At 58.8% G+C, this 27,604-nt stretch overlaps 1 protein-coding gene across 3 annotated transcripts in view; it reads right to left on the bottom strand.

Annotated features, from left to right (window-relative positions):
* Positions 1-549: 549 nt before the first annotated feature.
* PRDM15 (PR/SET domain 15) overlaps positions 550-27,604 on the bottom strand; it is a 58,691-nt gene continuing 31,636 nt past the window's right edge. For all 3 annotated transcript variants that reach the window (XM_039245498.1, XM_039245499.1, XM_039245500.1), the window contains exons 12-24: positions 26,249-26,416; positions 23,927-24,021; positions 22,996-23,127; positions 22,179-22,313; positions 21,450-21,613; positions 20,602-20,681; positions 20,363-20,482; positions 14,298-14,429; positions 12,819-12,902; positions 12,447-12,622; positions 5,390-5,470; positions 3,924-4,133; positions 550-2,985 (exon numbers count right to left, since the gene is read on the bottom strand). In XM_039245498.1, coding sequence (XP_039101429.1) covers positions 2,506-2,985; positions 3,924-4,133; positions 5,390-5,470; positions 12,447-12,622; positions 12,819-12,902; positions 14,298-14,429; positions 20,363-20,482; positions 20,602-20,681; positions 21,450-21,613; positions 22,179-22,313; positions 22,996-23,127; positions 23,927-24,021; positions 26,249-26,416 — 2,057 coding nt within the window. In that variant the 3' untranslated portion in view covers positions 550-2,505. The remainder of the gene's footprint in view (positions 2,986-3,923; positions 4,134-5,389; positions 5,471-12,446; positions 12,623-12,818; positions 12,903-14,297; positions 14,430-20,362; positions 20,483-20,601; positions 20,682-21,449; positions 21,614-22,178; positions 22,314-22,995; positions 23,128-23,926; positions 24,022-26,248; positions 26,417-27,604) is intronic.

Genomic DNA, 27,604 nt, shown 5'->3' with positions numbered 1-27,604 from the left:
AACGTGGCCCAGAACCACATACCTTTACAAGCCCGCAGGGCCACGGGAAGTTCTCGCGATCGCTTAACTTAGGACACGTGGCATGGACTCACGGAGCTGGGTGGCCATGGCGGCTTGATCTGATGCCCTACGGATACAGCTGCGCCCCTGGGTCGGTTAAAATATTAAATACTTCCCGTCAGTAAACAGTGACATGAGTGCACAACAATCTACAGTCAATGACTCTTTTGGTTGAGCGGTTTTTTTTTTTTTTTTTCCGCTTCCTAGCCTCTTCTAAATGCAAATTCATAGCAACTGCTCAGGACAACACAAGCCTATCTGGCCTCAGACAGTGACCCCAGGAAGACCAAGTATGTCTGCTGGACTCTCAGGAGCAAATCTGATTTTTGTGGGGCTCTAACCGGGTACTACATGAAGGATCGCTCCACATCTGTGTGGGGGAGCGCACGACGGGGCCGCACCAGGCCGCGCAGCCTACGCCGGGACCTTAACAACGCCCGATGCGTCCTTTCTCGAGGCACAAACACAATGTCTTTAAAAAAATAAAACTGTGATTTAAAAGGCCTTTATTTCACAGGGATGAGGGATAAGAGATAAAGGCTGAAAGAAGTTTAATCGTGTTTGTATTCTTCACTTGGTCAAAAAAAACTCCGTGATTTTTTTTTTTTTCCTAATACATCAGGGACCTTGGCTCTTGATGGCCCCTTGGGTATCGGGACGGCTTATATCTGGACAATGAGGACAGGATTTTAGAAAACACATCACTCCTAGCCCAAGTTCATGTGATGAAATTATTGTGTATAAAGCAGTTAATCATATACATAAATAACATAAAAATAATTATCATAAATTAAAAAGTCTAACGATCTCCTGCTATTGATTCCACTGCAGGCGGGAGACGGGAGTGTGACGGAGCTGTGTCGAAGATGCGGACTCCGGGGACCCTCTTGCGTGCTGCGTGGGGGACGGGTTTCCTTACTTCTAGGGGCACGTATTGCACGAAACGAACTCTAGCCCCGTCCTCGGCATCTCGCTGCTCAGAATGAAGATAAGAGCCGAGGCCGCTGCATTTGCAGAAGGGACGGTCCTTGGCCTCCCAGGCGGCGCTAATGCCTTGGCTTCAGATGTCCACCACTGATGCATCATCGTTCCTTCCAGACGGTCTCCCAAATAACACAGGGTGTGTGACAAAGAGCAATCAAGGCCACAGTAAGGCAGACTTTTCATTTCATTTTGCACAGCATTAAAAAGCATCAGGAGACTAAAAACTGTCCCTGTTTCCCCAACTGAGTGGCAGGCGGGTGTGAGCCTGGGCCACCGCCTCTGACACGCGTTCACGTGTGGGGGCATGTGTCCCGGGGATGCAGAGATGGCACGCTCGAAGGCCATACGTAAGGAGCGGACGCTTCCGCTCTCACGACCGCCCGGCAGGAAAGGGCGGCAGCCGTCCTTCAGAAACACCTGGACCCTTCCACTGTGAAGAGCCGAGCCCCTTCCAGGTTTTTACAGAAAATTGGTCTTGAAGCAAATCAACCTTTGGAATTCAGTTGGAACAGAAAGAAAATGTGAATTTCTTCGCTGTTCTTCGGCGGATTTGGCTGAGCCTCAGCCGTAATAAATATATTTGGATGGCGGAGCATCCTGAGCCGGCTCCGCGGGGGCCACCAGGGGGGACAGCACGGGACTTACTTGTCCTACACGGTGGCCTGTCCCTGGCGCTGGGGCAGCGGCGCAGAACTGGATGTGGACCGACGCTCCTACAGTGCAAACGACTTTAGCGCGTTAAAAATAAAAAACGACGATTAAGTCCCGGATACATAATATGTGCTCGAAATAAAGTTAAAAAAAAAATGAAAACCGATACTAAAAAGGAATCCGTTGTTATGTTACAAAGAGGCCTTTCAGGGCCGAGTCAGCGACCTCCGGGGACCCCTCACCCGTGACGAACTGAGGGGTGGGGTCCGCGGCCACGGGACGCCTCCTCACACGTCTCCAGCCCAACGAATTTGCCTCAACTCAAATTTCAAAGAAGAAAAATAAGCGTCACTTTAACTTCTATCTGCTCATTCGTCGGAAAGACTCAGAAGCGAGGCAAAAACGGCGTTTCCTTGCAGCGCGTGGCCCCGTGGGCAGCCGTTCTCTGTGCCGACGCAGCAGGTGGGGGGGAGGGGGGGCCGAAAGGACACCTGCGAGCCGCTTACGTTCCTCGTAACATACCACTCACCTCGCGCGCCCCGACCCCGCGTCCGTCAGGGGCGGCGGTGTGCCGGGCACGGGCCAGAACACTCAAGCGTGCACCTTCTGCCAGGGGTCACCCCCAGGCTCGCAGTCAGGTGCCGACGCTTTCCAGGAGGGTGGGTCTGGAGAGGATTCTGCGAAGCTGTCACCCTTACTTACATCGCAATGACGATTCTCTTCTCTCGGTTTGGTATCCAGCAAACAAGTCTCAGATGCAGACAAGAACACCTGTGTGCAGGGCCCCGTGTGAATTCTGGGCGCTTGGGCTCAGTAGCTATACATCTGCGGCTGGGGCTCGGCCGGCACCTGCGGCTGGGGCGCGGGGGGCTGGGACGCGGGCGGCTGGGGCGCCGGCATGACGTCGGCCTGGGGCACCGCCCGCCATGTAAGCGGGTGCTGCTCTCCGAGCTGGCTCCCCAAGGGCGTGATGGAGTTGACCAGGGTGGTCAGGTTGATGAAGTGCGCCACGGACTGCGGGTTTGAGGCTTCCGGTTGCGGGTGGATCTGGATGTCGTTCTGACGGTTGTGCAGCATGGCCGAGCCGCTGACCGTGTCAAAGGTCACGGTCAGAATGGAGTTGTCCAGCTGCAGCTGGCGCTCGGGGGTGGTCAGGTGCCCGACGGCCACAGGCTGCAGATTGGTAAACTGAGTCCCAGCAGCCGTGGTGATGGGGGTCACGGTGATGTTGGTCAAGCCAACGGAGCTCGATGGGGTGGTCACGTTTGGGTCTCCCAGCGTCACCACCACCTGCAAGAGTCACACATGACAGAAAACGGTCAGGAGTGCCCGCAAAGCAGACGGCCACCGAGCTTCACACGGCACTTCACGACAGAGGCCATCATGGCACGTGGGGTGACCCCACACCTGCCCAGACGGGGAGGCAACCATCTTGTGGTGAAAGATTAAACAGGGTTAATTTTGCCCTAGAAAAAAGAATTCTAGTGAAAGGGCGCAGCAGGACACAGACTCAATCAGGGGGCCCAGCGGCGAGGCCTGAGGACAGTATGTCCTGGGCTACAGGAGGCCGGGGAAAAGTAGTAATGAGGACAGAAGGTGCGGCCCGCCTGTCCCGGTCACTGCAGCCCCGCGCCGTGCTGTGGGTTAACGAGAACGCCGACCACGAAGCACTGTATGGAGGCGCAGGCGCACACAAGTTCAAGAGGAAGCAGAACAGGGGCGAACGGCCAAATAAACTCAAGACGTGCGCCATTGCAATCAGTACCCAAACCGGGCACCGGAGACACATTGATGGGAGATCTGGGAGCCTCCAAACCAAAGTGCTGGTGCTGAGCAGACTGGAGGCTTCCGGGAAAAGGCTGGCCTCTCACATCCCCCCCTGGAGTGGTAACCTCCATCCCTCCCTGGGGCTGGGGTCCCTGCAGCATCCCTCCCCGGGGGCAGGGAGTCTCTGCATCTCTGCAGGGGCGGGGCCCCACTTCCACAACGAACGACCACGTGGGGGCCACTCCTAACCTCCCAGGAACAGCCCAATCCCCAGCCAGGCGGGGGCGGCCGTCCCTCGCGCCCTCCGCAGTCACGTCTAGGTCTAAGCTGGGACGCGCTGCTGGCACGAGCTCCCGGGATTAATGCCACGTGAGCCATGGGCCACCATGGGGCCGCCCCCGTGTCAGGCGCGTTCACAGGAGCACGTGTGGGGCCGGCGACTGGTAGAAAGGGGGCGTGACCTGCTGGATGCTCTGCACCGCGGAGTCGGTCTCGTCCCCGACGCCGGACAGCACGGGCTCCTTCTCCGAGTACTCGCTGAAGGCAGCCTCCTCGGGCACCGGGGCCCCCGCAGCCTCGGCCTCCGGCTTCTGCTTCCTCTTGTGGGCTCTCCTGGCGGCTTTCCCGTGCTTGCCCTCCGCCAGCTCCTCCTGCTCCAGACTCAGCTCGGGCTGCGGAAACAGAAGGCCCAGCGACGTCCCGCTCACCGGGTCGCATCCCCAGACCAGCCACAGGGGCCCCTGCACCGCATGGACATCTCCCCAGGCCACCACGCTGCCACAGAAACAGTGACTGCGGTGTGAATGCTCACTTGCACCTTGAGGATTGGGGTGTGTTCCCACTGGGTTCACTTTCTTTTACGAAGCGATGAAAATGACACATAAGTCTTATTTTAAAAGGCCGCATTTTGTGCCGGAATGTGAACGGTGTTTCAGCCTGGTGAGCTCGGCCGAGGCTGCCATGCCTCTCACGGCCGTGCTCCCACCCCCCGGCTGAAGCAAGCGCACCAAAGAAACACTTGGATCATCAGGACGGGTTGGAGAGAACTTCATGGTCATCTCCTCTGGGGACAGCAATGGTGGCCAGCCATGCCGGGGACCTGTCCTGGGTCCGCTGGCACACTGTGACCGATTTCCTGAACCAGGCTGATGCCACGACTGGGCTCAGCATCACAGAGGCCACTGGGCGGCGGTGGCCGGCAAGGCTCTCCAGACTGGTCCCCGACCACGTCTCCTGGGCCGCTCATGCATCTAACACGACATGATGCTGCCCCGTGACAGACCCAGAGGAAGCCTGCCCGGGCCAGACCATCGTGGGATCGCCCTCGGAGGGGCTGGACGTGGGTCGCGGGCCTCTGGGGCCCCACAGGCCTTCCTGGGCTCACACACTACAACCCAGTAGTAAAACAGATGATCCTCTCTCGTATGGGTGGGCCTCATCCAATCAGTTGATGGCCTTAAGAGGAAAACCTGAGGTCCCCAAGGAAGAGGGACCTGTGCCTCCAGGCAGCCTTCAGACCCCAGCTGCAGCACAAACCCTCTCTGGGTCTCAGCCGCCCACCCAACCTACAGATTTAGGACTTACCACCTTCCATGACCACATGAGCCAATTCCTTAAAATCAACCTAAGTTTGTCTCTGCCCAGACACCCCCACCCCCTGCCAATACGGTTTCCTCCGGAGAACTTGAATATTACTGTCTGTTCTCTAGAATGAGATACATCAGTACTGAGAAAACTGAAGTCCTAGAAACATTACAGAAACTAGGAGACATTCCAAACAGCCTCGGGAGAGAGAACCGACTAGAAAACGAGAGATGCCTGTGAAAGGCAAGGCGGACTTGGGGGCCTGCCCAAAGGCTCCTCACAGCACCCGCGTGGGCCCCTCCGCCCCTCTCCCCGCCGCCCCTCGCGCCTGCCCGGTGCGCACCTGGACGATGCCGATGGAGGAGGCATCGATGGTGGTCGTCTCTGGGAGGTGGTCCAGGTCATCGATCCTCACGGCCAGGACCTACGGGTGGGCATGGCTGGTGAGCCCGGGGCCGCCGCCCCGGCAGCTGACCCGGTCGTCCTGCCCCGGCTCTTCCTTCCCTCACCCCCGTTTCCGCGCCTCTCCAGTTTCTGAGAGGGGGTTACACGCAGGGGTGGGAGGGGCACACCTGCCCGCGTGGCATCGCACACCCACTTCTCCCCCCACCGAGCATGGAGACTCTCCTTTCTGCCTCTTTTTGCCCCGCACCATACCCTCCCATAAGTGACTTTTCTGTCAATCTTCTGTTAGTTCAACCATGAGCAGAGCAGGGTTGGATACAAACAGCAAACCTGTCCCATGAACAATTACCAAAAATGAAACATTTCTACTTTAAACGCTGCTTTTGAACTTGACACAGGTATGGGAACTTCCTGTCAACTCTGTGATGAGGCAGCCCCTCGCCCCCACCTTCCCTCCATGAGCCACACTGCAGACCCCCATGCTGTCACCCACTGCCCCTGGGGCCACCATACCCCCACGGTTCAGGGGTGTCCTGCCCCCGATTCTCCTCCACAAGCCAGGTCACCTGCTACTGTGGTGACGGAGTGAATTAGATCCTATGTGGGACAGTGCGGCGTGAGTGTGGAGAGAACGGGGTCCCCAGGAAGGCCTGGTAAAGGGGAGTCCCAAGAGAAGGGAATGAGCGTGGAAAAACTACGTAAGATCGGGGACAACCATGAGTCTGTCTGAAGGCTTCTTTGCCCAAATGGCTTTGCAAGCACCTTTACGTTTTTGCCCAACTAGAGGAAAGTGAAAATTACAGACTATACACGGTTGGTGTGGCTGATTCAAGAAAGACAGCGGGGAACTGGGGTTCAGAGCCCAGGCTGGCCCTCCTCCGGAAGGACGGAACCCAGGGGGCCGCTGTGTGCTTAAGTCAACACGAACACTGACTGCGGCTCTGAAGAGACGAGCGTGACTCTCATCAGCACTGAGCACAGATCTAGACCGTGATGCTCGCAAAGGGCTGAGTAGAAGTCGCAAAGTGCCACTGACTTATCTCTACCACTGTCGCTGGTACCTCCACCACGACCATCACCATGACAACCCCAACCACCAGCACCACCCTGCACCATCACCATGACAGCCATCAATACCGCCGCCACCACCACTGCCATGGCCACTACCATCACCACCATCACCATCATCCCAACCCCACTGCCACCCCCTCCACCATCACCATGATACATACAACTGCCACCATCACCATCTCCATCGTCACAACTACCGTCATCGAGACCACCACCACCACGACCACCACCACCACCATGACCACTGTCACCACCACCACCACCACGACCACCGTCGTCACCACCACCACCACGACCACCGTCACCACCACCACCACCACCACCACCACGACCACCATCACCACCACCACCACCACCATCACCAACACCAACACCAACACTACCACCACCACCACCACCACCACCACCATCACCACCACCATCACCACTAAAGATACAGCTGTCACCACCACTGGCATCCCTGGTACTACGACCGCCTCCATCACCACCTCCTTGCTGACACACACACTGTCATGCAGCCCGGTCTCGGTGGCAGCACGAACAACCACAGCAAAGCCCACCCAGGGGTCCTCCCCCCGCCATTCTGTTTGGGGTCACCCCCTCCTCCACGTGCTGCGCTTCCTGCAACAACTTTACCTCGTCCACCTCCTACTCTCCCCTCTGTGTCCCACCCTAGACTGTCACGTTCGGGAGGGAGAGACACATCCTGTGTGGCTGGCTTCCCAGGGCTCCCTGGCAGCGGCTCGACATGTGTTTGGCCCACGGAGAACAGGCTGAAGCCTCGAGGAACAAGAGCCGGGAACAGAAGGGCCACCGCAGGGAACAGAAGAGCCGCGGCCGTACTTCCTCTGCCCTCTGGCAGTCGCCCTTCCGGGAGGCTTGCCTGGCCCGCGGTGGGCTTGCTCGGGTGGGCTGTGCGTAACGCCACCCCCACCTGAGAAGCAGGCACAGAAAGGAGACGCTGCACAGTGATCAGGTACTTAGGAAGTGATCTTTAGTCCCCGTAAAAGGACTCTCTGGACAAAAGCGTTCGCCGAGCGCCCCTCTGTGAACCAAAGTCTCTCTCTGCACCCAGCAGCCCCTGTCACACGCCCGGTCTGCGAAAACCCACCTCTGCACTCTTTGTTAGCCCCCGTAACTACATAAACTCATGCAGCAACAGAGAACTCGCTCACAGCCCAGACTCCTCACGTGGGCTGGGGAGGCTGCAGCGCCCACCCTGAGCCACCGGGATGTTGCCGTGGCCGACAGCTGTCAGCCAAGGAGACACCGACCCTCGGGCTCCTGCAACCCGACTGCTCTGCAAGGTGAAAGCCCTGGCCGGCCGCGCGCTGAAAGGGGAATGAAGTAGAGCTCGGGGGGGGATGGGGGGGTGTCCCATCCGCATAGGAAGAGCTCCAAAGGGCTCCCGGCGCTCAGGCTGGGGTCCTGAACCGGCAGCAGGGGGCCAGGCGAGGCTCCGGAAGGAAAAGAGACACTCACTGTCCCCAAACTAAGGCAGACAGTACTGTTGTGGCTGCAAAAGTAATTTCTGTTTATTAAAAGAAACTCTTACAGATGGAGAGAACATGAAGATAAGAAATCACCCATAACTTCAACTCCAGGAGACCACTGTACAATACTGTCTTCTCTTCTGCGCTGATCGCTTATTTTATTATTTTACTTTTTAAATTTTATTTCATTTGTTTTGAGAGAAAGAGAGCAAGGGAGAGAGCCTGGTCGGGTGAGGGGCAGAGATGGGGAGAGAGAGAGGCCCAAGCAGGCTCTGTGCTGTCAGCGTGGAGCCCGACGCGGGGCTCGATCCCACGAATTGTGAGATCATGAGCTGACTGAAACCAGGAATCGGACGCTTACCCACGTGAGCCCCCCAGGCGCCCCGATCACTTACTTTGCACAGGTGAGCACTCATAGGCAGAACCAGTACCGTACACACTATACATGTATATCATGTACACAACGTATCCTTCTTCTTTACGAGGGCTATTTGCAACTGTATTTAGAATTCTCTGTGAGCCTGTTCACAGGAGCCAAGCCCCTTGCTACGCTATCAGGAACTTAGCCACACTTCTCCTGCTGCAATCCCTATCAAAATAGCACCGGAACAATACCGTCCCGCCACCTCCCAGGGGCGCATCCGCTGGCCACAGTGCTCGACGCGTCCCAGCCAGCACGGCCATCTTCCATCTAAAATGCTCCTGCTCACCCAAGACGCGAAGGAAGGCAGTTTCAGTTAACATCTGCATTCCCGGGATTCGGTGGAGCTGAATGGTCTGTTGTGGGTTTGAACCTCATAGATTTCCTCTCCACACGTATGCTCAGTTCTTCATACATGATAGCCCCCTTGCTGAGAGGCCATCAGTACATACCAACAGCTTACACCTGCTGGTGACAGGCCTGCCTCTCACGTATTTCCAGTCCGCCCTCTGCTGACCCTGTCGGCCTAGGGAAGTTCTAAGTGGCACGCTGTTCAGAGTGTCAAATCTACAGATGTTTGTGTTCGTGACATTTTTCGCTGATCTTACACTTATAAAGTCTTCCCCCGGAGTGATCTGATACCTCTTCACCTGCATTTGTTTCTAGTTCTGTTTTTCAGTTAACTTTCAACAAGATACTAGCAAATCGAAACCAACAGGACATTAAAAGAACTCTTCCCCACTATCAAGTGGGTCTCATTCCTGGGCTGTCGAGGTGGTTCGATATTTGTGAATCTGCCAACATGACACGTCACATTAATAAAACCATATGATCCCTAAGAACCGTACAATCCTCTCAATAGATGCAGAGGAAGCATCTGACAAAATACAGCATCCGTTCTTGATAAAAACCCAAGGGGCGCCTGGGTGGCTTAGTCGGTTAAGCAGTTAAGCGTCCAACTTTCGCTTAGGTCATGATCTCGCGGTTGGTGGGTTCGAGCCCCGCGTCGGGCTCTGTGCTGACTGCCAGCTCAGAGCCTGGAGCCTGTTTCAGTCTGTGACTCCCTCTCTCTCTGACCCTCCCCTGCTCACACTGTCTCTCTCTCTCTCTCCTAGAAATAAAAACAAAACAAAACCAAAAAAACCCTTGACAGGTAGGGAGAGATGGAACATACCTCAACATCATTAAGATCATATAGGAAAGACCCACAACTAATATCCTCAATAGGGAAAAACCGAGAGCCTTTCCTCTACGATCAGGAACGAGAAGACAAGGATGTCCGCTGTCACCATTACGATGTAACACGGTGCTACACATCCCAGCCTCAGCAGACAACAAAAAATAAAAGGCATCCAAATCGGCAATGAAGAAATCAAGCTTTCACTATTTGCAGACAATGTAATACTCTATGTAGAAAACCCAAAAGACACGCCCAAGAAACTTCTAGAATTAACACCTGAATTTCGTAAAGTAGCGGGATATAAAATGAGGCACAGAAATCTGATGTATTTCTATACACCGATAACAAAGCAGTAGAAAAAGAAATCAGGGAATTGATCCCATTTATAACTGGACCCGGAACAATAAGATACTTAGGAATAAACCTAACCAACGAAGTAAAAGAGCTCTACTACGAAAACTCTAGAAAGCTTACAAAAAGAAGTGAAGAAGACACAAAGAAATGGAAAGACATTCCATGCTCACGGATAGGAGAAACAAATATTGTTAAAATGTTGATACTACCCAAAGCAATCTACACATTCAGTGCAATCCCTATCAAAATACCACCAGCATTTTTTTACAAAGCTAGAACAAACAATCCTAAAATGTGTACAGAACTATAAAAACCCTGAATAGCCAAAGCAATCCTGAAAAAGAAAACCAAAGCTAGAGGCATCACAATTCTGGACTTCAAGCTGTAATCATTAAGACAGTATGGTACTGGCACAAAAACAGACACATAGATCAATGCAACAGAATACAAAAACCAGAAATGAACTCACAACTACATGGCCAACGAATTTTGAGCAAAGCAAGAAAGAATACCCACTGGAAAAACGACAGTCTCTTCAGCAAATGGTGCTGGGAAAACGGGACAGCAACATGCAGATGAATGAACTTGGACCACTTGCTTACACCACACACAAAAAGAAACTCAAAATGGATGAAAGACCTAAATGTGAGACAGGAAACCATCAAAATCCTAGAGGAGAAAGCAGGCAAAAACCTCTTTGACTTTGGCCACAGCATCTTCTTATTAGACATGTCTCCTGAGGCAAGGGAAACATAAGCAAAAATGAACTACTGGGGCCTCATCAAGACTAAAAACTTTTGCACAGAGAAGGAAACAATTAACAAAACTAAAAGGTGACTGACAGAATGGGAGAATATATTTGCTAACGATATACCAGATAAAGGGTTAGTACCCAAGATCTATAAAAACTTATCAAACTCAACACCCCAAAAAACAAATAACCCAGTTAAGAAATGGACAGAAGACATGAATAGACACTTTTCCAAAGAAAATATCCAGAGGGCCAACAGACACATGAAAAGATGCTCAACATCACTCATCATCAGGGAAACACAAATCAAAAACCACCATGAGATACCACCTCACACCTGTCAGAATGGCTAAAATTAACAACTCAGGAAACAAAAGGTGTTGGTGAGGATGCGGAGAAATGGGAACCCTCTTGCACTACTGGTAGGAGTGCAAACTGGCACTGCTACTCTGGAAAACACTGTGGGGGTTCCTCAAAAAGTTAACAATAAAACTACCCTACAGCCCAGTAATTGCACTACTCGGTATTTACGCAAAGGATACAAAATTACAGATTGGAAGGGGCACACACACCCCACTGTTCATAGCAGCACTATCAACAGTAGCCAAACCGCGAAAAGAGCCCAAATGTCCACTGACTGATGAATGGACAAAGAAGGCGTGGTGTGTATATACACTGTTACTTAACCATCAGAAGGAATGAAATCTTGCATTTGCAATGACGGGGATGGAGACAGAATGTATAATGCTAAGTGAAACAAGTCAGTCAAAGAAAGATACACCGTATGATTTCACTCCTATGTGGAATTTAACAAAACATGAACACATGGGAAGGGGGGGAAGACAGACGGAAACATCTACAAGAGAGTGTGAAGGAGAAAACGCTGAGGGTTGATGGAGGGAAGGGGAATATGAAGGAGGGTGCTGGTCGTGCTGAGCACTGGATGTTGTACTGAGTGAGGAATCATTTATTCTACTCCTAAAAACAATATCACACTGTATGTTAACTAGAATTTAAATAAAAATCTGAAAAACAAACAGGCAAATGATGTAAACACGCCAGACCCTCCTTGGGAATGAGAGCCCAGGCGAGCCAGTGTCCGCAGGCGCGCATGCCGCTGCTCCCTCCAGCCAACACCACGCCCGGCCCCACGCCACCTGGAGACCCCCACCCGCATCCTGGACCGGCCTCTCTGGGAGGGACGGAGGGCGGGGAACAGCGTGGGCTCCAGCCCTGCTGGAATCCCAGTGAGAACACAATCTATAGTTAACCTTAGCGGGGCACCCGGTGGCTCAGGCGGTTGAATTCCCAACTCTGGTTTTCAGCTCAGGTCACGACCTCATGGGCGCGGTGGGATCGAGACCTGGCTGGGCTCTGTGCTGACAGTGCGGAGCCTGCCTGGGATCCTCTCTCTCTGCCCCTCCCCCCGCTTGCTATCTCTTTCTCAAAATAAATAAATAGACAAATCAATTTTTTAAAAATTTAAAATGTCAGCAAAAAATATGTTAGAGTCTATTTATTCCTTTATTCGCTCCCCGCCTCCCAGGTGCAGGCACTGCACGTCAGAGGGGAAGGAAGACCCCGGCCCTGCCTCAAGCATTGTGGCTCCACTGAGAGGGAGATGGATCCCCGAGTCGGTGCCGTGGGGTCTCCGGGCAGGGGCAGCGAGCACCGGGTAGGGGGAGGGGGTGGGGTGGGGGTCCCCGGGCAGGGGCGGGGTCTCACCTCGGGGTGCTTGCGCCGCATGTGCCTGCTCATGGACGCCCTGGTGGACACCTTGGTCCCGCACAGCTGGCAGCTCTGCGCCTCCACCTTGTCGTGGGTGAGCTGCACGTGCTTCTGCAGCATGTACTCGGTGACGTACTTCTTGTCGCACACGGAGCACGTCCACTGCTTGCCCACTGGTCACACGCACGGGAGAAGAAGACAGGTGCGGGGCATGAGCGGGTCGCCCCACGGCCACAGCACAGGCGAGGTGGGGGCCGCGGGGTGGAGCGCGGCACGCGGGGCTGCTCCCGTTGGAAGGTTGGGGGGTGGGGACCGCTGGTGGGCTGTTTTAGGGGCCGCCCGTCTGCCCACGCCCGGCGCCCCGCTCACCCGTGTGGATGAGCTTGTGGGTCTCCATCGTGTTCCTCTCGCTGAATGTCTTCCCGCACAGCTCGCACATGAAATCTTTAATCCCTGCGGGGAGGGGAGGGCGCCTCAGGGGGCTTGACTTAACTCCTGGCCGGGCCCGCAGCGCACAGGCCGCAGGGGCAGGGAAACCGCAGGAGACCCGGGCAAACGCTCAGTCCACACCGCGGGGAGGAGCCAAGGCAGCTCGGCAAGGGCCTCCACGGTGAAAGCGGCAGGGTGCTTGGCCTGGACCCGCGGGCCGCCGTCCACTCCCAGCGGCAGAGAACATGCTGCTGGGGATCGGACGCTTCTGAAGCTTCCCAGGCGCCCCTCCTGCCCCGGAGAGCTCAGTCTGCGGGGATGGCCCGGCGGGGCGAGCGTGGGCGGACCCTACCCATCAGACTGGCACCCTGGACGCGGACAGAAAGGTGCACCGCCAGCACTTCTAGTAAACAAGGTTTTCCCCAGAAACGCAAACAAGGAAAGCGATTTTAGAGGCCCGCTGCGCTCGGTCCTGGGAGTCTGCGGAGTCCCTGTGTGCGCGGGGCCCGGGCTAGCCGAGGGACAGAGGCGACTATGTCCTGGTGGCCAGGGCGGCTGCAGGGCGAGACAGAACCCGAGGAGGCATGTGGCCCATTCCCGGGCAGTGAGCCAGCTTCCTGGAAAAGGGGCTCCCCAGGGAGAGCAGGGCACCCGGAATCGCCCAGGGACGGGCCAGCAGCCGCGCGGTGGCCTGGATGCTCTGGGCGTGGTGAGTGAGCCGGGCTGTGGGTGAGCCGGGCCAGACAGTGTGGGCTCCGAAACCCAGGTTAGGGAGGGCACAGGGAAGGAACTAGAGACTCCCCTGTTAGCTTCAGGCACAGAATCACCGTCACCAGGGGCACCTCTGAGCTCCCGCGCCCCCTGATTCTCACTCTCACACGCGCTTATCCACAGGTAAACGTTTTATGAGAAAGGAACCCGTGTTTGTTGCTAGAGAGGCTGTTTTCCCCCTGTCGTATCACAGATGTCTATGTAAACTGACACGTATACACCATCACTTTCCACCAGCGCACTGTTCTCTGTGGACGCACAGACACAGAGATGCCCTGTGCCTCCCGCCCCAGACAACACCATGATGGCCAGCGGCCCGCGTCCGAACCATCTCAGGCGGACATTGGGGGGCGCGGGGCTGGGGGGGGATGGAGACGGCCAGTGCAAGGCATGAACACTAAGGATTGGCAGATGGCACCGGACGTCCCCAAGGCGAGCCGTGCAGGACCCTGGGCTCCCGTGTGTGGGGACAGCGATGCACCGGCCAGAACGCCTGCAGGAGGGGACGGCCTGACAGCAGAGGCCGCCTGCCCACAGAGGACAGCGCTCAGAGAGCCGAGGACCGGGCTCCCTGCGAGCCGCAGATGGTGGTTACAATGGGCAGCGCCTCCCCTGCTCGCCCCGCCCCTGCCCACACCGCGCACTCACCCGTGTGCCGCTTGTAGTGCTTGAGCATGTTGACCTTCTGCGCGAACTTGCGATGGCACTCCTTGCACTCGTACTCCTTGATGCCTTTGTGCAGCTTCATGTGGTGGCGCAGCGCGTGCTTGGTCTTCATGCCTGCGGGGGTGGGGGCGGGGACTCAGCCAGCCCGCCTGGCCTGCCTCCAGAGATGCCCCGCACCTCTCCTGGGTGCCTCGGGGCCCTCCTCCGCCCTGTGCCCGCGCCACCGCAGCACCCCGCACACGAGACTCTCCATCGCAACACCTGCACCCCACCCTGGCCCCCCACCACAGCGCCGACACCGGGCCCTGCAAAGTGCCTGCACCCCACCCTGGGCCAAGATGCCCCTCGCAGCACCCACGCCACACCCCACAACTAGACACCCCCACAGTGCCCATGCCTGAGACCTGCAACAATTTCCACACTCTTCACTGTGCCCAGAGCCCCTCACGGGGCCTGAGTCCCACCCAGTGCCGAGACCCCCTGGAGTGCCTACGCCACACCCTGGACCTTCCACGGGGCCTGGGATCTGGGCCCTCGGGCAGGCACAGATCGTGATAGGCGCACAACGAGAGGAGGAGGAGGTCGGTACTTGGAGGGTAAATCCCGCGAAGGACCCCCTCCAGCAGTGCTGAGACTGGCAGTTACGCCCTCGGAGGTCCAGGCATGTCTGGACACCCCATCTCATCAGGGGCCTGCCCAGACCTGGGGGTCTGTGCTCAGAGCAACCACTGTGACACAACTGAGTCACCCACAGAGACGTGTGCAAGCCTGCCAGAGAGTTCCTGTAGATCCTGACGGTGCTAATGTTAACGGAGAGGAGGACTCAGTTCTCTGGACGTCAGATCCGTATGGTACATGCACGGACTTTTAATCTGCCTTTCGTTAAATGTAACAAAGTCAATCTTGGCTGAAGGTGAAATAAACTACAACCTCACTAACTTGGGCACTGAGAAGGGATGACCCTGGCACAGGGTGTGAATCACCAACGGGGAGGGGGGTCCTGGTACAGGGTGTGAATCAGCAGTGGGGGGGTCCTGGTACAGGGTGTAAATCAGCAGTGGGCGGGGTTCCAGCACAGGGTGTTCAGCAGCAGGTGGGGGGACCCTGGCACAGTTGTGAATGAGAAGTGAGGGTCTTGGTACAGGATGCCCTCTAGGTGGACAGTCTGAACAGGAACTGCGGGGGCCAGGGAAGCTGCGGGCAGCGATCACCGGGGAGCGGGTGCGCGGCGGCTCATAGCACAAGGCAGACGCGTGCACTCCTGCTGGCTACAGACTGATCTAGTCGCGAGCAGCGGACAGGTCACCGCTATCCCCGTCACACAGAAAAGGACCTGGGGAGGTCCTACGGAGCAGGGCAGCATCAGACCACCACCAGTGTGAACACAGTCCCCACCAGGTTACCTGGAAACTGCGTCCTGGGGATGGGGGAGGTGAGCCCCAGGCAGCTCTGGCTGGTACGCAACGCCAGGCCTGCACGATCCCTACACTGCATGCACCCAGCCTGGCTGAGCTGGGCCTGCGCGCACCCTGGGCCTTCCTGAACAGGCCAGCTCAGCCCCAGGGCTGCATGAACCCGGACCTGACTCACCCCAGGCCTGCATGCACCCTGGGCCTTCCTCAACAGGCCAGCTCAGCCCCAGGCCTGCATGAACCCAGACCTGACTCACCCCAGGCCTGTGTGATTGCTGAGCCTGCACGCACCCAGGCCTATATGAACATGGGCCTGCACCCACCCGGGCCTGTATGAACCCGAGCCTGCACCCACCCGGGCCTGTGTGAACCCGAGCCTGCACCCACCCGGGCCTGTGTGAACCCGAGCCTGCACCCACCCGGGCCTGTGTGAACCCGAGCCTGCACCCACCCGGGCCTGTGTGAACCCGAGCCTGCACCCACCCGGGCCTGTGTGAACCCGAGCCTGCACCCACCCGGGCCTGTGTGAACCCGAGCCTGCACCCACCCGGGCCTGTGTGAACCCGAGCCTGCACCCACCCGGGCCTGTGTGAACCCGAGCCTGCACCCACCCGGGCCTGTGTGAACCCGAGCCTGCACCCACCCGGGCCTGTGTGAACCCGAGCCTGCACCCACCCGGGCCTGTGTGAACCCGAGCCTGCACCCACCCGGGCCTGTGTGAACCCGAGCCTGCACCCACCCGGGCCTGTGTGAACCCGAGCCTGCACCCACCCGGGCCTGTGTGAACCCGAGCCTGCACCCACCCGGGCCTGTGTGAACCCGAGCCTGCACCCACCCGGGCCTGTGTGAACCCGAGCCTGCACCCACCCGGGCCTGTGTGAACCCGAGCCTGCACCCACCCGGGCCTGTGTGAACCCGAGCCTGCACCCACCCGGGCCTGTGTGAACCCGAGCCTGCACCCACCCGGGCCTGTGTGAACCCGAGCCTGCACCCACCCGGGCCTGTGTGAACCCGNGAACCCGAGCCGGCACCCACCCGGGCCTGTGTGAACCCGAGCCGGCACCCACCCGGGCCTGGCTGGGCTGGGAGAAGCCATGAGAACTGGCCCTCCGGGACCAGCAGAGGGAGCAGGAGCCTCCCAGGGGACGGTCCACCTAGAAAGGCTTCCAGGGCTACAGGACGGGAGACACGTGTGGGGCCAGCACTGACTTCGGAAGAGCGTTTTTCGCCTCATACACTATTTCCAGTTTCTCCAACAAAAACATCACATGCTCACAGTGAAAAGCTCCAGGCGATGAGAGGTGAGCCCCGAGGCTGCGGTCCGGCAGCTGTACAGGTCTCCCCGGCCCCCAGCACACTGCCGAGTGCGCTGCGGCCACGCGCAACGGGCCCTCCGCCGTGCGGTCGCTCCTGTCAGTGCCGCCATCTGATACTCGGCCGACACAGACGCGGCCGGTACGAGCTGCCACTGCGCTGCTTTCGGCAGTGACCACCACTGCCCCCGCCAGGGCGCAGTCCCGCCGCGGGCGCCAGAGGCACGGGGGAGGGCCACGTGGGAAGGGATGCAGAAAAGCAGGATAACGCAGAGACGGGGGAGAGGGCGCGGAAGAGGCCCGGATGCTGGCCCATCACGTGGGGCGTCGCGGGATTCCCTCAGAGGAAGCGCCTGAAAAAGTGATCTGGAGGAAGGGTCGGAGGGGCCCATAGCTACTTGGGGGAACAGCATTCCTGGTGGAGGGAACAGCCAGTGCAAAGTCCCTCAGCGTTTCAAGCTGTTCTCTGTCACAAACTGCTTCAGCGACAGTCTGACGTTACTTTTACACCTCAAATAGGTTTACGCCACAAATAGGCCTTTGTGCTATAAATTAAGAAGTTACTTTTCTAGCTGCGGCTAACAGTGCCCAACAGCCCACCCTGTGTGGCAATTTACACGCCACCTCCCCCCCACCAAGTCCACAGATGTGTCTGCCTCCTTCCGTTCACCAGTGCCGGCCGCTAGCCCAGGCTGTGCCGGGCACAGCGGCATCTCGGCTCTCACCCTCAAGGGGCCACCACCGAGGACATGAACGGAGGAGAGCCCCTGCCTCCTGTGTGCATCCAAAATGAACAGATCCTAAGTCACAAAGTGCCTTCGTGTCATAGGCCCAGAAGAGAAGTCACGACACAGCTCGCCCCCCATTCAGACCTCCCTCTGCAGCCAGCGTTAGCGACAAGTCATGCTTCTCCGTCCACCTTAAAAACATGTGTGAACAGCTCTAAGATGAACAGGCCAGATGAACTGCCACACAGTGGGGCTCTGATCGACTCTGTGTCGCAGCTACAACTTACTTTGGGGACGACGGCCATTTTTTAATAGGCCCAATTCTCAAGCCTGGGATGGGGGCTGGCCCTCTTTACATCCATAAATGCCTGGTGGTTTGCTCCACGCGGGCCACACGGCCGCCTCACCAAGGTCTGTCCCAAGAATGTCACGGTACATCAAGGGATCCTGAACAAGAAGTCTTCCTGCGTCCCCTGGCCCCTCCCGATCTGGGCACAGAAACTGTGGAGGGGGCCGGGGCTCACGCGACTTTTGCAGTCTCTCGCCTGCATAAATAGAGTCTTGCACTTTCAGAGAGAGATAGGAAGGAACACTATGCAAGAAGGCTTCCTGCAACATCACTTGTGGTGATAAAAAGTGACACGCAAAAAAGCCCTTAATATATAACTAAAGGGGTCTGGTTACAGGAATCCACGGGACGGAATCCTATCAGGGTTTTGAGAGAAAAATGAAGGCAGTATTGAGGTATTCTGACATGAAAACTCTATGAAGGACTTCCTGGTGAATACAAAGGCAGGGAAAAAACAGAGAAGCACAAGCGGTTGCTTGCATGTGGTTAAAGGCCGTGATCGGAAAGCGAAGTGACGACACCAATGAGTTGGTGGTGTGGGAGGTCACAGATGCGCCAGCCCAAGTGCCAACGGCAGCGCTCAGGAAAGCACTCGGAATTCATGGAGGAAATCACAAGACGAAGCATTAAACACGCTTCTAGTATGACTGCAGGACACGTGGCAAGATGTGGCCCTGCACCCATCCCTCCCCCCCCACCCCGCCAGGCCCTCCGGGGGACCCGGGTGTGGCTTCTCTCTGCCCCCTGGATGGAACGGCCCCAGCATTCCATCTGCGCCTCTGACTCTCCCCATCTCTGTCCTGCTCTACAAGGTCCCCCCCCCCCCCGCCCCCGCCAGCGAGCAGGGGGCAGGAAGTGGGGGAGGGGCTGGGAGAGCTATGGCATCACTAAGACAAGCACAGAAACTTCTAGAAGGTTCCTACAAAACAGAAACTGAGGTTCTCTTGAAGAGCGTTAACAGGTCTAAGGCAGAAGCAACCACTTTACCTTGTGTGCCAGTTTGTGTTACCGACGGAAAAAGGGAATCAGGTGCTGCCTTGCTTTTCCAACGGAGTCAGCGCCCTGCCCTTGCACAAAGTGACTTTGGAGGACAGACCAGACCTTGTCACCCCCAGCGAGGCAGACGGGGCCGGGGCCGGGAGAAGGGGAAACGGTCACGTGTGCTCTCTCTGCAGTTCATTCTCTCTAAGCTCTTAACACGAATCTCCCGGAAGTGCGCTAACGGGGTTACAGGGTGAGTGGGGTGTGAGACGTTCTGTCTTCTTCCTCCTTTTGTGTTTAATTCAAACAAGTGAAGGAGGAGCACCCAGTCCGGTCAGTTAAGTGGCTGGCCTCTGATTTCCACTCAGGTCGTGAGCTCACAGTGTGTGGGTGCGAACCTGCGCGGGCTCTGTGGTCACAGCGGGAGCGGGCCGGGGGCCCCCCTCCCCCCCTTCTCTGCTCACGCTGGTTCCCACTCTCTCAAAATAAATAATGAACTACGGAAAACCTTTATAGAACACAACACGTTTGGAAGACCTAAAGGCAAAGCAGTAGCCTGACGTGCCCGGTCTGTGGGGGCAGGGCGGACGCCTCACCCGCCCCACCCCTTCCACGCAGGGGTGCTTTGTTTCTCTAAACAGAACTGGGTTAAAAATCTACCGTGTCCTGCGATGACTTTTTTCTCATTTTACTTGCACATGTGAGGTCTTGTGTTAATAAGTTTCCTACTCCAGCAATTTCACCCGACGGAAGCCAAGGTCCCAGTCCCCACCGGTCACGACAATCCCGACTCACGCGGGAGGGTCCGCTCAGCCGCAGGGAAGCGCCCCCACGCGGCGCGCATGCGCGGAACCACAGCGGTGCTTACACTACTCTGGGGGCCAAACAACCGCTGCCTGCGCTGTCGCCCCTCTTTTACAGCGACTTCCTCGAGCCTGGTGCCCTGTGGCCTCCTGGGCCTCCCGGGCGGTAACCCTCCCTTAAACCCGGCGCCCCGCCCCCGCGGCGCCCCGCCCCCGCGGCGCCCCGCCCCCGCGGCGCCCCGCCCCCGCGGCGCCCCGCCCCCGCGGCGCCCCGCCCCCGCGGCGCCCCGCCCCCGCGGCGCCCCGCCCCCGCGGCGCCCCGCCCCCGCGGCGCCCCGCCCCCGCGGCGCCCCGCCCCCGCGGCGCCCCGCCCCCGCGGCGCCCCGCCCCCGCGGCGCCCCGCCCCCGCGGCGCCCCGCCCCCGCGGCGCCCCGCCCCCGCGGCGCCCCGCCCCCGCGCACCTTTCCCGCACTCGGCGCACAGGTACTCGCGGATGTTGTCGTGCACGCGCATGTGCTCCTTCAGCATGTCCTTCCGCGCGAACGACTTCCCGCACTGCTCGCAGGCGTGGCTCTTCACCCCTGCACAGCAAGCACACCAGCGCTCGGACCCGCGCACCCACATCCCCGCGCGTCCGCGGCTCCCACGGGACCCCCGCCCGGGCTCTGCGCGCGTGAGAAGGCCCACGGCCGGGCGCTACCTGTGTGGATGAGCTTGTGCCGCTCCAGGTTCCCGATGCTGTTGAAGATGCGCCCGCAGATCTCGCACGGGTGGATGTACCTGCAAGCGGGCGCGAGCCTCAGGACGCGCCGCAGCCGCTCGCGCCGGCCCCGAGCCCCTTCCTCACAAAGCGGTCGCAACAAAGCAGCCACATACAGGGCGCCAGACACACATTTAAGCCCGAACGGGCGAAACTGTGCGCCCCTCAAAGTCCAGAGGCTGGAGCCCTGACTCCCGGCCTCCAAAACGTGACTGCTTTTGGAAGCAAGGTCCCCACACAGGTCATGAGTGAAAGGTCAGGGCATCAGGTGGCCCTACTGCAGGATGACTGACGTCCTCACTGCAAGGGGGGCTGGGACACAGCTGCACGGGGGAGACCAGTGAGCACATGGAGGAGGCTGCTGAAAGAGCCAGGTGGGAAGCCCGGGGCCCTGCGCTCCCTGATCTCACACCTCGCAGTCCCCACGGCCGGTCCGGCCGCCCGAGCGGGCCACTCCGGCCTGTACACGGGGCGGCCGCTGGCTCGCTCCTGTACAGGGCACTGGCCACGGGCTCCAGCCTTCCGCGGGGCCGGCGCCCCGGGACCTAGCCACGGTGGGGAAACGGGGTGGCTCGAGTCCCGCAGGCAGGCCGAGGACCACGTGGTTACGCTGCAGCGCAGCCGACCTGTGCGGTGGGGCCGCGGGTGAGGGAGGCAGGACCCACGGCACACGGGATAAAGGAGGTGAGCCTGCTGCCCGCAGGGCCCGGGGCGGGAAGAGACAGCCCCTCCCGCCAAGCCCCTGCTGTCGCCCCAGGCCCTGGGACCCCAGCCCCGGGAGGCCTCACTTCTGCACGTTGGGGTCCGGCAGGTTCTCCCGGTGGATGACCATGTGGGCGTGGTAGGTGGCCTTCAGCGCGAAGCGGCGGTTACAGGTGCTGCAGCCGTAGCCCTTCTCCTTGTGCACCTCCATGATGTGCTTCAGGTACTCCTTCCCGCGGCCGAAGGTGAGCTGCGGACAGGGGCGCCGCTCACACCTGCGCAGGCCTCCTGCCCTCCAGCTCAGGTCACACAACCGGGCGCTGAGGCCGCGGTGACAGCCCGCCACCCACACCGGACAGAAGAGACTCCCAAGGGCAGGGCCAGTGCCAGGCAAACTGCGGGGGGGGGGGAGTGCGGGGGCCACCTGCTCTGCCCCCCAGACCCGCCCGCACCTGGGCCCTGTCCTGCTCGCCACCCACCCGACCTCCCTGATGGCACGCGCGGCGGCGGTGCAGGAACCCGCGCTAGGTAGGGAGCGAACTGCGTCTTTCCCGAGCAGTGACGCCTAAGATGGGACCCACGGTTCACTCAGCAAGGGAACGACCACGTGCCGCACAGCCTCCAGACGTGGGCCCCCCCCACCCCCAACCCGGGTCAGCCGCGCGGCTGCACACAGACCAGCCACTGGAGGCCCTGAACCCGAGGTCCGTGTGAGGAGGGGGAGCCGCGCCCAGCACCCCCGAGAACCCCCGCAGTGTATCTGCGGGAGGAGCCTCCTTCCCGCCAGCGGGGGCCCGAAGGCCCACGGCCAGTACCTGGCACCGCTTGCAGCTGTACTTGTGAGGCTCGGAGTCCGCGCTGGTGTCTGAATTGTCATCATTCTCTTCCGAGGAGATGCCGATCTTGCCGATAAACTCCTCCCTCTGGTGGTCGTCCATCAGCGCAATGTCCTGGAAAACGCAGTGGCCAGGTCCGGCTTCCCACACGGGCACAGAGGCGCTAACGGGTCCCCGGCAGCGACCCGAGCCCGCCTTCGGAGGGCGAGCGCCTGCCCAGAGCCGCGCAGCTGTGGGCCCCTCACCTGCGCCCGGCCCAGTGTGATGCTCAGGAAGCCCCGTTTCTCTGGCAGGAGAGACGTGGAGGCTCAGGGGGGGACAGACTAGCATCCCAGGTCCCGGTGAGTCTAAGTGCCCCTCACCCCCTGACTAAAGCTCCCGGACGTTCTCGGGTCCTTCCTCCCTCCCCAGCTCGGTCCATGTGGCTCAGCACCTGCACAGGGGAGCCTCTCACACTCATGCTTCACACACCTCCCCCAGCCTGCCTGTGACTCACACCTTCTCAGCGAAACCCCAACCTGTGCCCGGGGCAGGGGCTGCCAGGGAACAGATCCCGCACCGCGGGCGGCAGCCCCGAGAGCACGAGGGCTCACCATCCTCTCCGGCCCGGGCACCCCCTGCCGTTTCCGCATTTGCTGCCTGGATCAGCACTTCTGCCCCGGATGGATGCGGCAGGGGGTCACGGAAGCCCACGTGAAGAGAGGCGACGGAGCCGAGCGGACAAGTATTTAGGAGGCTGGCCGTGAGGGCCCGCCACGCCTCCGCGTGACCGCCCAGGAGAGGGTGGTGCTGGCACCTTGAAGTGGACGTGGATGTGGTCCCTGAGCACGTCCACGCGGAAGAACTTGCGGCCGCAGATCTCGCACGTGTACTTCTTGTCGCCGTGCGTCAGCAGGTGCTTGTTCATGTTGCTCCGGCAGGAGAACACCTGGGGGTGGGGGCGGCGCCTGAGTGACCACAGGAGACTGCGGTCATCTCCCCAGGACCCCTCCCCGCTCCGGGGTGCCGGGGTGACGAGCGGACTAGAGCTCGGTGGTCTACGCGCGAGCCTGCGTGATCACAGAGCCCCAGCCATGCTCCTGTCTGCACCGCCCGCGGGATCCGGCTCAATGTTACTCCCTCCCTTCACCGTGTCGCCAGGACGTGGCCCATGAAGCCAGTAAACACAGAAACAGCCGCGCTTCTCTGAAAACTGGCATCAAAGAAGAGTCCCCTCCTCCGCGGCCCGGGCTTCCGCACCGTGCCGTTTCCAGCTGTGTGACGGGGGTGGAGGCTCAGGCACTGGCCTCCCCTTGGCCGCTGCGGCACGGCGCGGTGGCCCTGTGGCCTCCGTCACATAGCTCCGGGGACAAGACAGCAGCAGAGCCCACCTGAGGGCCCCACTCGCCGGGGAGTCTCTGTCCAGACGCCAGTCCTGGGACCACAGACACCCTGAGCGCAGGCGAACTAGAGCCCGACTGGCCCCACGCGCTCCAGGAGGAGAACACGAGAGGTGAGCGAAGGGAGGCGATTCACGAGGAACAGGTGGCTACTATTTTCATGGTGACCCGGGGCCAACCACCCCGTGGCCGCAGCTCTGGGGTGCTGGGTGGGAAGCTGACTCGACAGGTGGGGAAGGCAGGCCTCCTGGGGGGGGGGGCGGGGCAGCGGGTCAAGGCAGACACGGGTAAGGACAAGAAGTGGTCGGACCCGCAAAGAATTTGGTGTTAGCAACACCTGAGCATCACCTTGCCGCACACGGGGCATCCCGAGGGCTCCTTCTTGTAGCGGACCAGGTTCTCGCCGCCGGCGTCCAGGCCCTCCCTCTTCACGCGCCGCACTCCTGGAATGCCGGCCACCCAAGCAAGAGAGTGAGTGCACGCGGTGCACACCGCCACCTGCTGTGAGGCCGGTGTGGCAAGGCCGGTGTGGCCGCCTGGGCGGCGATCGCGTGAGTGGCACCCGGCCCTGGACGCGGCCATGCAACCACGGCACCGACCGGCTTCAGGGAAGGAACGGCTGCATGTGCCCCCGGGAATCAGCGACACACTTCGTGCCTCTGAAGGACTGGGCCACGCGAGAGCAGTGTGGATGGGGAGGCTCACAGGGAAAGGGCCGCCTGGTGCTGAGGCCGGAGGCGGGCTTTCCTTCGGAGGCTCAAGGCAAAGGTCGGATTCTTAAACGTGACATTTTTTATTAAAAAGACACCAATATTTCTCCTCGCAAATTAAATCAGTTGATCAGGCAGATAATGCCCATAAGCCCCTTACGGTTTTAAGACGTAACTTCGTAACTGGGATCTAAACAGATTTTTAGAAGTTCCCACAGAATGGGTAGTCTTTGAAGAAAAGAAAGGAGTTCGCTCTCCTCGTTTCTTTCTACACAGCTAACCCATTCTGGAACATTCTCTCATCCCATGGTGTGAATGCAGGGCTGGACTTAAGAACACCCAGCGAGCTGGACGTGAATAGTCATTCTCCAGAAGGTTCCCAGAGGCATAAAACGCCTCAGATCTAAAGCAGTGGTTGGGACTTTGCTCCAGTGAAAAAGGAAAAACCATGAAACGTGTTATTCATTCCTGCAGAAAATGATCTGACTGGTGTTATCGGTTATAAAATGCGGTAAAATCAAGCCCAGGCACCCAGTGAGGGTGGCATTGACGGCGACTGGCTTTACCGGCAGGGTCTGGTTCAGCCATCCGCCGGCCTAGAGGGTCGGGCAGAAAGCCTACCCCCACTGCACAGGTGAGGAAACTGAGGCACAGTGGCTTGCCCAAGGCCATCCAGTCATTAAGTGGGCACCAGGTTTGGCTGGACAGGCCCAAGCGCGCCACCCACAGGTCACAGAGGGAAACAGACCTCGTGAAGCCATGGGAACGACAGCCAGGTGAAAAAGCGGAGTGTGAAAATTACACAGATGTGACCCGCCTTACACTTCTCACACGACTCTGCTTTCTTTTTCAGCGAACATGTACCTCATCTGCAATTCATTATAAAGTGATTCTTTTTGGACTTTCACATAGAGGTGCTCTGGTTGCTGAGTGTCACTTACTGAGGGTTGGGCAGTAAGAGACAAGGGGCTTCTAGAGGAAAAGCCAGGATCAGCACGACTGCAATGCCAATGTCAAGAGGCTCTGTCTGAGCCGGCTCCGGAACAAAGTCCGGGCATCACCCGCGGCCGGGGTGCGTCCCCATGACGGGTGCCCGTGCCTTCCCACTCAGGGCCCCTGTTGCGCCTCTCCGCGCCCGCCCTGCAGGGCCACTGCAATCCTCGCTTCCGTCCTCTCTCGCTCCCCGTCCCCCCTGTAACTGACCCCACGGCCATCCATCTTCCTCTTGCACCTGGCTTCCCGTGGATCCGCCAAACGGACAGGCAGCCCCTGGGCTCCCCCGCTCCAAACGGCCTGGGCCATGTGGGGCCCGCAGGGAGGTTGAGGAATGAGGGAGAAGCTACTTAGACCCCAGGCAACCGCTCCTGCCCAGAACATTCTGCTCCATGCACGAGGCTAAAAGCACACCCCACACACAATTTCACATGCTGTTTTTTTCCTACTCTCTGTCATACTAAAAGCATTAAATGCTTTTAACGAGCACATAGTATTTAATCCTATAAAGAATCAGTGTTTTGGGTCGCCTGGGTGGCTCACCCGGTTGAGCGTCCAACTTCAGCTCAGGTCATGATCTCACAGTACGTGGGTTCGAGCCCCACATCGGGCTCTGTGCTGACAGCTCAGAGCCTGGAGCTGCCTCGGATTCTGTGTCTCCCTCTCTCTCTGCCCCTGCTCGCGCTCTGTCTCTCTCAAAAATAAATAATCATTAAAAAAACTTTTTCTAAAAAAAGAATCAGTTTTTTTTTTTAACTCTTTCCCCGCAACGGAATGTTGAGGATGTTTGCAAGAGTTCCCGCTGACGCGTAGCCCCGTTAAGCCCCCTCGGTACCTCTCTGTGCCTGAGGACACCGACCCGTCTGACGGCGTGGCCAGACCGCATCCCGGTTGGCTGTGCCAGCAAACGCGCCGCCCGCCCCGCCGCCCCCCGTCCCAGGGGCTCCCTCGCAGGGCGGGCACTCACCTTCCAGGTGCCTGCGCTGGTGGTCGAGCATGACGTCCTTGCGGTAGAACATCTTGTTGCAGACCTCACAGGCAAACTTCTTGTCGCCGTGCTTCTTCTTGTGCTTGGAGAGGTTGCTGTTGGTGGAGAAGAATCTGAAACACAGCTCACATTGGAACGTCTTGTCATCTGCGCAGAGAGCAAGCAGACACACGGCGGCGGTTAGGTAGGTGACATCGGACGCAGGACCGCATCCCTGCACACCCAGTGTGGGAGGGGCGAGGCGGCCCCGCTGACGGGCAGGGGCGCACGAGGGCCACACGGCCGGGAAAGCCATCGTGTGAGCCCGCTGGGCCTCGCCGGGGAAGACAGACGCCAGCTCCTCTCCGTCACTGCCAGGCCACCCCTGCCCCCGACCACACGCCTCGGCCCTCACCCTCCACCCACCCTGACTGCAGCACTGACCCCAAAGCTGCGTCCCTGCTGCCCCGGGCTGAGCCCCCACCCGTCACCTGCCCCTTCTCTGCCACCTTCCCACCCCACATGCACAAATGCCCACTTTCCGCCACTATTCTCAGGACTGTCTTGTTCTAGGTGCCTCATTACCAGGCACCCCCCCGCCCCCCCCCCACACATGTGCGTGCACACACGCACCACTCCCAGGCTGGGACAAAGCAGCACAGGTGAGCCTCCCTCCCAGGCAGGTGGCCCAAATCCTGGAAGGTGCAGAACGGTCCCCGGGCTTCAGCTTTCTCTGTCCCGAGTGGCACCTGTGCTCCTAACTGCCCTCAATGGCTCCACTGTCCGGGACCAGGCTGCCCACCACAGGTGGCTCTTCCCACCGGGACACGCACGTCCCCGGTGCAGGAGTGCAAATGGGCACCTGGTCCCAATAGTAACCTTCCGCCACCGGGTCTACATTTATGTTTCAATAAAACACAGCAACTAGAGCAAACGGGGCCCCTTGGGGGTGCAGGTGCAGGGGCACGGAGTGGCGGGGCTCTGGGACGGTGGGGCGCTTGGGCGTGAACCTCTGTTCTCTAGCACCGTCTGGACGGTCAGAGGCCGCACAAGGATGGGCCCTGCTGAGCCGCGCCTGGGAAAACCCTGCCGTCTATACGTCAGCAAGCTTCTCCCCACTCGTAGAACTCCGTGGTTTGATGGGCTACAGATGACACACTCTCCTAACTTGAGTGCCGTGGGGAAGAGGAGACAGTATGCAAAGGATCCGTGACACGCGTGAGCTCGTTTCCAAGTTACTGTTTTCTCTCTCTCTTTTCTTTTATTTTTTTAAATTTTTTTTTTTAATGTTTTATTTATTTCTAGGAGAGAGATAGAGACAGCATGAGCAGGGGAGGGTCAGAGAGAGAGAGGGAG

The sequence above is a fragment of the Hyaena hyaena genome, unplaced genomic scaffold, assembly GCF_003009895.1.
Source record: "Hyaena hyaena isolate Hyena2069 unplaced genomic scaffold, ASM300989v1 scaffold_254, whole genome shotgun sequence".
Classification (NCBI taxonomy): Eukaryota; Metazoa; Chordata; class Mammalia; order Carnivora; family Hyaenidae; genus Hyaena; species Hyaena hyaena.
Note: the sequence above shows the minus strand (reverse complement) of the source record. Positions and strands in the feature narration are given on the sequence as shown.